We start from the raw sequence: 13,650 nt of genomic DNA on the forward strand, positions 1-13,650 counted from the left end.
CACCACCAGGTCCTGTGTGAGGTACAAGAGAAGGTCATGAAGGGCAGGTATACAGATTTTGCAGGTTCCACAGTGATGGGGCATACCAGTGAGAGTGCTGTCACATCAGGATTTCAGTGGACCCATGCATCTCCCTTTGCAACCACCTACTGGCATCATGCCCCCATGAGCTTCTCATCTGGCAATATGGAATAGGGAAATCACTGTCAACAACACATTCTTACAGTGGGATCTTACTTATGTTCTTTACCTCTCAACCTAAACAGCCTTTAGTCTTTGCCATCTCACGGGTGTTTTGTGCCTGCTTCTCCTGCAAGGACAAGCGGGAGGGGAAGATTATGGAAGGACAGCTCCTACATATGGTTTGAGACATCATTTACTCATCAGTGGCAGAACCCCTGGACAGACATGGGCAAAAACTCCAAATTTAGAGGAACCGTACTCTCCCTGTACCCTCTAGCTGCTGTGTGTGTGTGTCTTTTCGTATTTCATTTGCATCTTTAGCAGGCCACAACAGCACAATGCAACTAAGAACAGCAATCCCACCTTGGGAGTTCTTTCCAATCGTAAGCCCTCAACGGAATCCCATCATGGTACACATATCCCTATCAAGTCACAGAGGAGGGAGCAACCACTGAACATTCATTGGCAACATCAAGCATCTCACCAACTCAGTACAAGTACCGCCTTCAAGGAGATCTGGCCTCCAGGAACCTTGTCGCACAGCATCAACACATGCCTTGCTGTCGTTCATGCACCAACAATGAAGCCACCAAATCTATAAAGAGTAAATGAATCATCGGGATTCAAACTATTAGCCCTTTGCTTCATTCTCGTCATGTCAAGCTGCTGATCCACTCTCTACAATGTAAATAATGTCAGTGACTCACATATTTAATATACTCCAATGTTAAAATGTAACAGCAGTCCAGCAGCCAGGAGAGCTCCTCAGCTCCATAATTCTCTTACTGTGATTTAGCATTACATAATAGCAGTGAACAAAAAGAGGAACATCCTTTACCTTGGCAAGATAGCTGAGATAATGAGCACTTCTCAAAAGAGGTTTAATCATCTACCTAATTCTAGAAAGGTCGGTAAGACTCTCAGTTGTTCATTATATCCCCTTAAGCTCAAAGACGGCCATCTGGATACTGAACTGGTAGAAAACAGAGGATGGTGGTAGAGGATTGCTTTTCAGACTGGAGGCCTGTGACCAGTGGTATGCCACAAGGATCGGTGCTGGGTCCACTGCTTTTCATCATGATTTGGATGTGAACACTAAAGGTATGGTTAGTAAATTTGCAGGTGACACTAAACTTGGATGTGTAATAGACAGTGAAGAAGGTTACCTCAGAGTGCAATGGGATCTTGATCAGATGGACCAATGGGCTGAGCAGTGGCCGACGTAGTTTAATTTAGATAAATGTGAGGTGCTGCATTTTGAAAAGGCCAATCAGGGCAGGACTTATACACTTAATGGTAAGGTCCTGAGGGGTGTTGCTGAACAAAGAGACCTTGGATGCAGGTACAATGTTCCTTGAAAGTGAAATTGCAGGTAGATAGTATAGTGAAGAAGACGTTTGGTATGCTTGCCTTTATTGTTCAATGCACTGGGTTATAGGAGTTGGGAGGTTATGTCACAGCTCTACAGGACGTTGATTAGGCCCCTTTTGGAATACTGTGTGCAATTCTGGCCTCCCTGCTAAAGGAAGGATGTTGTGAAACTTGAAAGGGTTCAGAAAAGATTTACATGGATGTTACAAGGGTTGGAAGGTTTGAACAAAGGGAGAGTGTGAAAGAATGAGACTATTTTCCCTGGAGTGTCAGAGAGTTGGGGGGGGGGGGGTGACCTAATAGATGTTTATAAGCTCATGAGGGGTATGAATAGGGTAAATAGACAAGGTCATTTTCTGGAGTGGGGCAGTCCAAAACTAAAGGGCATAGGCTGAGGGTGAGAGGGGAATGATTTAAAAGGGATCTAAGGGGCAACACTTTCAAGTAGAGGATGGTGCATGTACATAACAAGCTACCAAAGGACGTGGTGGAGGCTGGTACAATTACAACATTTAAAATGCATCTGGATGGATATATGAATAGGAAGGGTTTAGATGGGTATGAGCCAAATGCTGGCAAATGAGCTTAGATTAATTTAGGACATCTGGTCGGTATGGATTTTGTCAATCGAGGTAAACTGCACTGTTACATCGAATGAGACCATTGCTTCGTCCTTGTCTACGTTTATGGTCTTGATAATGTCTTGGAATTCCTGTGATGCCAGGGTTGGAGTGTTTGGATCCACGGATTAGACGTTTGAGTTTTTGTTGAAGTTCTTTTGTCAGTTGCTGGAGGTGCCACGATGGGTCTAAGTGATATGTCTATTGTGTGTACCTTAGGTAATATGGAAAATCATGGGATGTTGGTGCTTTCTGGTTTCATCTTTTGTAGGTCTGTCTTGGTTATTGGTCCATTTTTGTGTAGGTTCCATAGTGTTGTATGTTCTACTGGTTAATTGTAGCATGAGGTCACACTCTCTCTGTCGACAGGTGTCGGTATCTGCAAGTAGTTCCTCTGCTTTTTGCATGTAGTCAGTTTTGTTTGTAGAGTCACAGAGAAGTACAATACAGAAACAGACCTTTCAGTCCAACTCGTTCATGCCGACCAGATAACCCAAACTAATCTAGTCTCACTTGCAAGCACTTGGCCCATATCCCTCTAAACCCTTTCTATTCATATACCCATCCAGATGTCTTTTAAATGCTATAATTGTACCAGCCTCCACTACATCCTTTGGCAGCTCATTCCAAATATGCACCACCCTCTCCATGAAAACACTGCCCCTTAGGTCCCTTTTATATCTTTCCCCTCTTGTCCTAAACCTATGCTGTCTAGTTCTGGACTCCCCCACCTCAGGGAAAAGACCTTGACTATTTATCCTGTCCATACCTCTCATGATTTTATAAACCTCTATACAGTCAACCCTCAGCTTCTGACACTCCAGGGAAAACAGCCCCAGCCTACTCAGTCTCTCCCTATAGTGTAAAACCTCCAACCCTGGCAATATCCTTATAAATCGTTTTTGAACCATTTCAGGTTTCATAATATCCTTCTGATAGGAAAGAGATCAGAAGTTCACACAATATTCCAAAAGTGGCCTAACCAATGTCCTGCATAGCCACAACATGATCTCTCAACTCCTATACTCAATACTTTGACAAATAAAGGAAAGCATACCAACCACTTTCTTCACTATCCTATCTACCTACAACTCTACTTTCATGGAACTATGAACCTACACTCCAAGTTCAGCAACACTCCCCTCTTACCATTAAGTGTTCCAATTTGATTTTCAAAATGCAGCACCTCCCATTTATAGAGTCATAGAGATGTACAGCATGGAAACAGACCCTTCGGTCCAATCCGTCTATGCGAACCAGATATCCCAACCCAATCTAGTCCCACCTGCCAGCACCCGGCCCATATCCCTCCAAACCCTTCCTCTTCATACATCCATCCAAATACCTCTTAAATGTTGCAATTGTACTAGCCTCCACCACTTCCTCTGGCAGCTCATTCCAGACACGTACCACCCTCTGTGTGAAAAAGTTGCCCCTTAGATCTCTTTTATATCTTTCCCCTCTCACCCTAAACCTATGCCCTCTAGTTCTGGACGCCCCGACCCCAGGGAAAAGACTTTGTCTATTTGCCCTATCCATGCCCCTCTTAATTTTGTACACCTCTATACCTCCGACGATCCAGAGAAAAAATCCCCAGCCTGTTCAGGCTCTCCCTGTAGCTCAAATCCTACAACCCTGGCAACATCCTTGTAAAACTTTTCTGAACCCTTTCAAGTTTCACAACATCTTTCCGATAGGAAGGAGACCAGAATTGCACGCAATATTCCAACAGTGGCCTAACCAATATCCTGTACAGCCGCAACATGACCTTCCAACTCCTGCACTTAATACTCTGACCAATAAAAGAAAGCATACAACACCTTCTTCACTATCCTATCTACCTGTGACTCCACTTTCAAGGAGCTATGAACTGCAGTCCAAGGGGGTCTCTTTGTTCAGCAACACTCCCTAGGACCTTACCATTAAGTGTATACATCCTGCTAAGATTTGCTTTCCCAAAATGCAGCACCTCACATTTATCTGAATTAAACTCCATCTTCCACTTCTCTGCCCATTGGCCCATCTAGTCAAGATCCTGTTGTACTCTGAGGTAACCTTCTTCGCTGTACACTACACTCCAATTTTGGTGTCATCTGCAAACTTACTGACTGTACCTCTTATGTTCACATACAATCATATGATAAATGACAAAAAGTAGTGGACTCAGCACCGGTCGTTTTGGTACACCACTGGTCACAAGCCTTCAGTCTGAAAGACAACCCTCCACCACCACCCTTTTTTCTACCTTCAAACCAGTTTAATATCCAAATGGCTAGTTCTCCCTATATTCCATAAGATCTAACCTTGCTGACCGGTCTCCCATGAGGAACCTTGTCGAACATCCTACTGAAGTCCATATAGATCATGTCCACCGCTCTGCCCTCATCAATCCTCTTTGTTGCTTCTTTAAAAAACTCAATCAAGTTCATGAGACATGAATTCCCTTACACAACGTCATGCTGACTATCCCTAATTAGTCCTTACCTTTCCAAACACATGTAAATCCTGTCCCTCAGGATTCCTCAAACAACTTGCCCACCACCGATGTCAGTTCCCTGCTTTTCCTTTCCACCTTTTTAAAATAGTGGCACCACATTAGCCAACCTCCAGTCTTCCATCACCTCACCTGTGGCTATCAATTATACAAATATCTCAGCAAGGGCCCCAGCAATCACTGCCCTAGCTTCCCACAGAGTTCCAGGGTACACCTGATCAGGGTCCTGGGGATTTAGCCACTTCTATGTGTGTCACATAGCACCAGGGTCCCAGGTTTGATTCCAGCCTCAGGTGACTGTGTGGGTTTGCACATTCTCCCCGTGTCTGCATAGGTTTCCTCCGGATGCTCTGGTTTCCTCCCACAGTCCAAAGATGTGCCAGTCAGGTGAACTGGCCACGCTAAATTGCCCATAGTGTTAGGTGCATTAGTCAGAGGGAAATGGGTCTGGGTGGGTTACTCTTCGGAGAGTCGGTGTGGACTGGTTGGGCTGAAAGGCATGTTTCCACACTGTAAGTAATCTAATCTAATCTAATATGGACATTTTTCAAGATGTCACCATTCATTTGCCCACATTCTGTAGCTTCCATGTCTTTCTCCACAGTAAATACTGATGCAAAATACTCCTTTAGTATCTCACCCATCTCCTGTGGCTCCACACAAAGGCTGCCTAGCTGATCTTTGAGAGGCCCTATGCTCCCTCCAGTTACCCTTTGTCCTTAATGTATTTATAAAAACCCTTTGGATTCTCCTTAACCCTTTTTGCCCTCCTGATTTCCCTCTGAAGTACACTCCTACTGCCTTTATACTCTGATAAGGATTCACTTTATCTCTCCTGTCTATACCTGACATATGTTTCCTTCTTTTTCTTAACTAAACCCTCAATTTCTCTAGTTGTCCAGCATTCCTTACATCTACCAGCCCTACCTTTCACCCTAACAGGAATATACTGTCTCTGGACTCTCGTTATCTCATTTTTGAAGGCTTCCCATTTTCCAGCTGTACCTTTCCAGTAAACATCTGCCCTCAATCAGCTTTTGAAAGTTCTTGCCTAATATCTCCAAAATTAGCCTTCCTCCAATTTAGTACTTCAACTTTTAGATCCAGTCATACCTTTGCCATCACTATTTTAACTAATAGAATTATGGTCGCTAGCCCCAAATTGTTCTCCCACTAACACCTCAGTCACCTGCCCTGCCTTATTTCTCAAGAGTAGGTCAAGTTTTGCACTTTCTCTATAGGTACATCCATGTACTGGATCAGAAACTTTCTTGTACACACTTAACAAAATCCTCTCCATCTAAACCCTTAACACTATGGCAGTCCCAGTTTATGTTTGGAAAGGTAAAATTCCCTACCGTAACCATCTTATTATTTTTACAGATAACTGAGATCTCCTTACAAATTTGTTTCTCAATTTCCCGCTGACTATTAGGGGGTCCATAATACAATCCCACTTGGGTGATCTTCCCTTTCCTATTTCCACTCAAAAACCTTCCCTTGATGTATTCCCAGGAATATCTTCCCTAAGTACAGCTGTAATGCTATCCCCTATCAATAACACTACTCCCTCCTCTCTTGCCCTCCTTTCTATCCTTCCTTTCACATTTGTATCTTGGAATATTAAGCTGCCAGTCCTGTCCATCCCTGAACCATGTCTCTGAAATTGCTATGATATCCCAGTCCCATGTTCCTAACCACGTCCTGAGTTCATCTGCCTTCCCTGTTTAGCCTTTTGCACTGAAATAAAAGCAATTTAACTTATCAGTCCTACCTTGTTCTCTGCTTTGTTCCTGCCTGCCCTGACTGTTCGACTTGCTCTTTTTCCCAACTGTACCAGTCTCAGGTTGATCCCTTTCCTCACAATTTCCCTGGGTCCCACCACCCCGCCTCCATCTCGCTAGTTTAAATCCTCCCGAACAGCTCTAGCAAATCTCCCTACCAGTATATTATCCCCCTTTTAATGCAGGTCAAATCCATCTTTCTTGGCACAGGTCACTTCTTCCCCAGAAGAGATTCCAATGATCCAAAAATGTAAACCCTTCTCCCCTGCACCAGCTCCTCAACAACACATTCATTGTCTCGATCCTCCTATTCCTACCCCCACTAGCTTGTAGCACCAGGAGTAATCCAGATATTACTCCCTCGAGGACCTCCTTTTTAAATTCCTGCTTCACTTTCTATATTCTCCCTTTAGAATCTAATCCTTTTCCTTTCTTATGTTGTTGGTTCCAACGTGTACAATGACCTCCTGCTGGTCTATTTCTCTTTTGAGAACATTCCACACCTCCTCTGAGATATCCTTGATCCTGGCACCAGGGAGGCAACACACCATTCTGACTTTTTTTGCTGCTGGCCATCGAAACGTCTGTCTGTGCCTCTGACTAGAGAATCCCCTATCGCAATCAATCGCTCGGAACCTGATGTAACCCTCATTACATTAGAGTCTGCCTTGGTACCAGAAATTTGACTGTGTGTGCTCCATTCCCCTGAGAGTCCATCACCCCTTATATTTTCCAAAACAACATTCTTGTTTGAATAGGGATAGCCACAAAAGAACCCTGCACTATCTGCCTTCCCCTATCTTTCCTGGAGTTAACCCATCAACCTGACTGTATCTGACGCTTTTCTCACTTCCTGTAACTGCCATCTAGCTCTTGTAAATTCCTCATTACCTGTAACTGTCACTCCAAATGATCTATGCGATCTGATGGGATTCACAACCAAACTCACTTCCTGCAGACATAAACATCAGTAACATGGAAACAACCCCCAAACTCACACACCTAACATGAAGAGCTTATCACTTCACTAAAAGCAATCTTTGTTCCTTCACAATTTACAGACCCAGAAAATAGCATTGTCATTTTGCTCTAAAAAAGTGATCCAGCCTAACTTAGTACTTATCATATATATTTTTAAAATTTAATCAAGAGACAGATTTCAATAAAACATATAATCAGGAAAGAACCCACTCTACTCATGAATGCAGACTTACAGCAAGGTTACATGTCAAAAACTATGCACTTGTTGTGAGCTTTCTGATGCCCAGAGATACATGAACTCAAACGGCAAAGGCAGTAACTGTGCAGATTCACTGCTATGTCGGTTAGCAGTTAGGTTCTTTCTCTCTCTCTCTCACTGACCACATGGTCGCTGCCTTTTGTCTGTCTTTCTCCCTTTTAAAACTGCCGTTGTTTTGACTTTTTTTTCCCCAAAGTTCCAAAACAATGCAACAACATACAAAACAGTATAAAGTCTGCTCCTGGACTTCAAGGAAATCACCTCCAACGCAGTAAAATACCTCAAAAAAGAGGAGTAGCACTTAAAGCCACAACTTTTTCCCATCCTCCATCTTGGATTACCCAGAATTGACTATTGTCATCTGCCTTTATTCACTGGTACTTTGATTATGTTTTTGTCCTTTTTGACTGTTTTTAGAGCTGCTCTCTCTTTGTGTTAAGGTTGTTCATTTGTGTTTTCTTTGTTAGTAAGAGTTCATTGTTTATTTGACCATTTGTTGTGTCTCTTCAGTTAGTCCATTTGTTCTAAACATACATTCTAATGCAGCTAGGAAGTCTGCTTTTTCTCCATCTCTGTGGTTGTAGTTGAATCCATTGACTAGTACTACTTTTTCTATATCTGTGAGCTGTCTGTTGGAGAGGTTTCTTACCTAGGAGTCTGTTGCGTTGTCTTCTCTGCTGTCAGCTAGTTTAATCATTTTGTCTTGTAGTGCCATTCTTTCTCCAAGCTTATAGCAGAAGCAATGATACAAAGACTAGAACAACCATCCCTCCCACAAATCTGAAACAAACTTTGGATCAGATACCGGAATGATACTTTTGCAATAATTAAAAGAACAGAGATCAAGAGCACATACTGAATTATCAACACCATGCTCAAAGGGATCAAATTTACAAGAAGAGGAAATTAACAACAAACTCCCATTCCTGGATGTAACGGTAGAAAGAACACAGAACGAACAATGCATAACAAAAGTGTACAGAAAAACCACACACGCAGGCCAGACGCTGAATTAAAATGACCCAAACACACACAACAGCAGCTGCATTAGGACCCTGTTCAAAAGGGCTACAACACACTGCAGCACTCCCTACCTGTGTAAAGAAGAATAAGAAGACCTTTACAAAGTCTTTGCCAAGAATGGATAACCCCACAACTGGCAAACAATGTGACAAGAACATGACACAACATTAACTACTCAACCTAACATAAAAAATGATGTGGAGGAGCCAGTGTTGGACTGGGGTGGACTACAGTGTCATGGAACTGAAATGCTATATTGAACAAATCTAGATTGCTGTTAAGTCTTTCATCTTTCAGAATGGGTTTAACATGGTTTAGAATGCTCAAGGATGCCCTCATAAGAAGAGGGTACGATGCTCAACTCATCAATCGCCAGTTCCAATGAGCCACAGTGAGAAACTGTAATGACCTTCTCAGGAGTCAGACATGGGATGTAACAGATAGGGTACCCTTCGTTGTCCAGTACTTCCTGGGAGTGGAGAAACTATGCCATGTTCTTTGAGGCCTACAACACATTATCGATGAGGGAAAGCACCTCACCAAGACCTTCCCTATGCGTCCACTTCTTGCATTTAAACAACCATCAAACCTTAAACAGACCACTGTTTGCAGCAAACTGCCCAGCTTTCAGCACAACATGGACCACAACATCGTACAACCCTTCATGGCAACCACTGCAAGATGTGTTAGAGTGTCGACATGGATATCACCATTACATGTGAGGACAGCACCCACCATGTACGTAGCAGGTACTCATGTGACTTGACCAACACTGTCTATTTCATATGCTGCAAGCAAGGATGCCCCAAAGCATGGTATGTTGGCAAGATCCAGCAGATGCTATGATAACGAATGAATGGACATCACACAACAATCAACAAACAGGGGTGTTCTTTCCCAGTTGGGGATCACTTCAATGATCAGGGACGTTCGGCCTTGGATCTTCAGGTGACCTTCCTTCAAGCTGGACTTCGGGATACGCAACATAGCAGAGTGGCCGAGCAGAGGCTGATAGCAAGTTCGAACCCTTGAGGATGGCTTCAACCAGGACCTTGGGTTCATGTCACACCACAGGTGACCCCACTACATTACACACACACACACACACACACACACACAGATGCTCCCTCATTCACATGCTCTCTCTAATACACACACAAATATAGCACCCTATAATCACACCCATGCACAGACCCTATCACAGGTTTATACGCCTTCACACTCACACACACACTTTACCAAGCATGCATATGCACAAACACACACACTCTCACGTGCACTTATACTCTCTCTCTCTCTCTCACATGGACGCACACACACATAGGTCTGTGGGGTGAATTTGCTTTTGCAGAATTATATTTGCAGATACATTCTATTTTGCTCGAAACATGCACAATATGCAGGCAGTCAGTGCAGGCAGTCAATCCATGTAATGTTTTATAAAGTCCACTTTGGAAATAGAACCAGTCTGACTCAAGATTGGGATACAGGCAGACTCTAACCTCACACCTTTAATGCACTGTCTGAGCTGAGATGTCACCTGTTTTGCATAAAACCTTAATTATCTTGAGAATGTGACTTAAAAAAGTTTCTGGGATTTACATATTAATGAATCAAAACCTGCAACCCATTCTAAAAGATGAAACATTTAATAGCAATCTAGGTTTGTTCAACATATCATTTCAGTTGCATGATACTGTAATCTCTTGCTATAAATTCTGTGTCTTATGATCCTGCTCCACAGCTACCTAATGAAGGAGCAGCACATCGAAAACTAGTGCTTCCAAGTAAACCTGTTGGACGATAAACTGGTGTTGTGTGATTTTTGACTTTACATAAAATACATCTCGGAACAGACAGCCAGACTCCTCTGACTGCTTGGATTTATGACAGCACATAAACTGACAGCCACCCTCAGACAATAACACACCAGAACAAAAGACCCAGTTCCCATCATGTGCAGGACAGACGTGGTGTACAAGATTCCATGTAGAGACTGCACAAAATGCTATATAGGACAAACAGGCAGACAACTAGCCATCTGCATTCATGAACATCAGCTAACCACTAAATGCCATGACCAGCTAAGCTTAGTATCTAAGCACACAAATGATAAGGACGACACATTCAACTGGGACAACACAACAATAATAGGACAAGCTAAACAGAGGAGAATTCCTACAAGCTTGGTACTCATCCACAGACTCCATCAATAAACACACTGACCTTGACCCAATATACTGACCACTGCATCGAACAACCGGAACCAATAATTGGAAGCAGTGGGAATGAAACCAAATAAATTCGAACCGACATAGTACAGCAGCACTTCACAGGAGGCTCCACAGCACTGAGGATGTCACCTAGAAAGGGGTCTAAACGTCTGCAAACCAAATCCCTGCTCAGCAAACATACCCACAACAATTACTTCTTAAGTACTCTGGGACATAGATTATCAGCCTCTTTGAATTTATCAGCCTTCAATTCCATCAGTTTCTCAAACACAAATTTGTCTATGAATACAATTTGCTTCAGTTCCTCCCTCTCACTAAACTCTGTGTTCCCCATAATTTCTGGTACTTTATTCAGGTCCTCATCATGCAGACACAAGCAAAGTATGAATTTATTGTTTTGTCAGCCTTTCATTGTTCCCCACAATAACCTACACACCCCCATCCCTACTGATTTCTGACTGCAAGAGAACTACATTAGTTTTTATCAATCCTTTTCTCTGTACATACCTTTAGAAACTTTTACTATCAGTTCTTATGTTCCCGCAAGCTTACTCATACTTTATTTTCCCCTTCTTAATCAATCCTTTGGTTCTCCATTGCTGACTACAAAAACTTTTCCCAATCCTCAGGTCTATTGCTTTTGCTTGCCGATTTGTCTGTCTCTTTCTTGCATCTAATGCTATCTCTAATTCTCCCTGTAAGCCATGGTTTGACCACTGTTCTCTTTGCGCTTTTGCACCAGACAGGAATGAACAATTTTCGTAGTTCACCATTAGACAGCGAGAAATTTGCAGGGGATGGTATTTCCATGTATCTGTTGCCCTTGTACTTCTAGATGGTTGCATTTGGAAGATGCTGTCTAAGGAACTCTGGTGAAATTCTACCATGTACCTTATATATGGTATACGCTGCTGGTACTGTGCTTTTGAGGTTTGTATGTCTGTAAATATGGGGTCAATCAAAGAGGCTTGATTTTCCTAGATGGTATTGAATCTTGAGTGTTGTTGGAACTGCATTCTTCTAGTAAGTGGTGTATTCCATCACTCTCCTGACGCAAACTTGTAGATGGTGGACAGGCTTTGAAGAATCAGAAAGTAAGTTACTCACTGCAGGATTTCCACCTTCTGACCTGTTCTTCTAGTCACCATATTTTTGTCTCCTGTAAAGACGCTATTCCATTTTCTCAGGTCCTCTGTCTCTTTTGCATTTGTTCTGATGATGCAAACCCTTCAAAATGTGGGCCTCTGAAATATCCACCTTCTTCATCAACCAAGAATCCCCCAACACCATGGTTGACAGGGCCCTCAGCTGGGTCCAACCCTTCTCCCACACTTCAGCCCTTACCCCCTTTCTTCCTTCCCACAACAAGAGTTACCCTTGTCCTCACCTACCATCCCACCAGTATCCATGTCCAGAAGATCATTAGTCGCCATTTCTGCCATCTCCAGAAAGATGCCACTTTAAGACACACATTCCCCTCCCTTCCCTTGTCAGCCTTCTGCAAAGATCATTCCCTCTGGGACACCCTGGTCCATTCTTCTTCTCTTCAACCAGCTTCCCAAAGGCCCACAGTATCTTTCCCTGCAACTGCATGTGTAACATCTCCCCATTTATTTCCTTTTTCCTCAGTATCCAAGGGCCCAAACACACATTCCAGGTGAGGCTGTGCTTTACCTGCATTTCCCTCAATCTAGTCTACTGCATTCAATGCTCATAATGTGGTATCCTGTACATTGGGGAAATTAAGCATAGAGTGGTTGATTGCTTTGTGGAACACCTATGTCCTGTCCGCAAAAAAGACCCTGAGCTTCCAGGTGCCTGCCACTTTAACACACCACCTTGTTCCCTAGCCAACATCTCTGTCACAGGCTTGCTGCAGTGCTCCAGTGAAGCTCAGCGCAAGATGGAAGAACAGCACCTCATTTTCCACTTGAGAGCTCTACAGCCTTCTAGACTCAAATTGAGTTCAACAATTTTAGGGTTAGAGGCACCTTCTCCCATGTCCTTACCCCAAGTCCCACACACCAGGTCTTGTTATTATATGCTCCTTCGCGGCCATTGTGTGCCGCCTTTTGAATGAATCCAAATTTTGCAGAACAAATCTTTTATTTTTTATTAATATGTTTTTTTGTCCTTTATTATTTTTATTTTAATCTTAAAATGAATGTATTTAAAATACCAGAGAGTAAAAGAAAATTCAGTGAAATAATCCTCACAGACTGACCGCCACAATTAAAAAATAGGTAAGTCATAAGACTCCTAAAGAACTACAGATTGAATTGATTGAGCTCTCAGAAGATGACATTTTAAAGTCCTTATTTGACGCTAAGAAAGACCCGATTGAAATATGGAAAAATGCAATAGAATACCCATGCCTTCGGCAACATGCACGAAAAATGCTTTCTTGCTTTTCAACCACTTATTGCTGTGAATCTACATTCTCCTACTTAACCAAAATCAAGACATCCTTAAGGTCACAAATGACGGATACCCATCTAGAGGATCAGCTAAAACTGCAGGCCTGCATGCTGCAACCAAATATTCAAATGCTTTCCTACAAAAAGCAGTCACAACAAAGTCATTAAAAGGTTGGTTAACTTTAGAATTAACATTTTTTTTTTCATTTTTTTTAGTTAGTTAGTACATAGTAGTTAGATTTTTACAAAATAATGTGAATTTTGAAGAATATATAATTGAAGTT

At 42.6% G+C, this 13,650-nt stretch overlaps 1 protein-coding gene across 1 annotated transcript in view; it reads right to left on the minus strand.

Moving 5' to 3' along the window:
* Positions 1-12,382, minus strand: part of LOC140454431 (protein disulfide-isomerase A6-like) — a 72,205-nt gene extending 59,823 nt beyond the window's left edge. Inside the window, exon 1 of the mRNA XM_072549157.1 lies at positions 12,294-12,382. Within this exon, the coding sequence (XP_072405258.1) occupies positions 12,294-12,382 (89 nt within the window). The remainder of the gene's footprint in view (positions 1-12,293) is intronic.
* Positions 12,383-13,650: the final 1,268 nt, after the last annotated feature.

The sequence above is a fragment of the Chiloscyllium punctatum genome, chromosome 3 (genome assembly GCF_047496795.1).
Source record: "Chiloscyllium punctatum isolate Juve2018m chromosome 3, sChiPun1.3, whole genome shotgun sequence".
Lineage (NCBI taxonomy): Eukaryota > Metazoa > Chordata > Chondrichthyes > Orectolobiformes > Hemiscylliidae > Chiloscyllium > Chiloscyllium punctatum.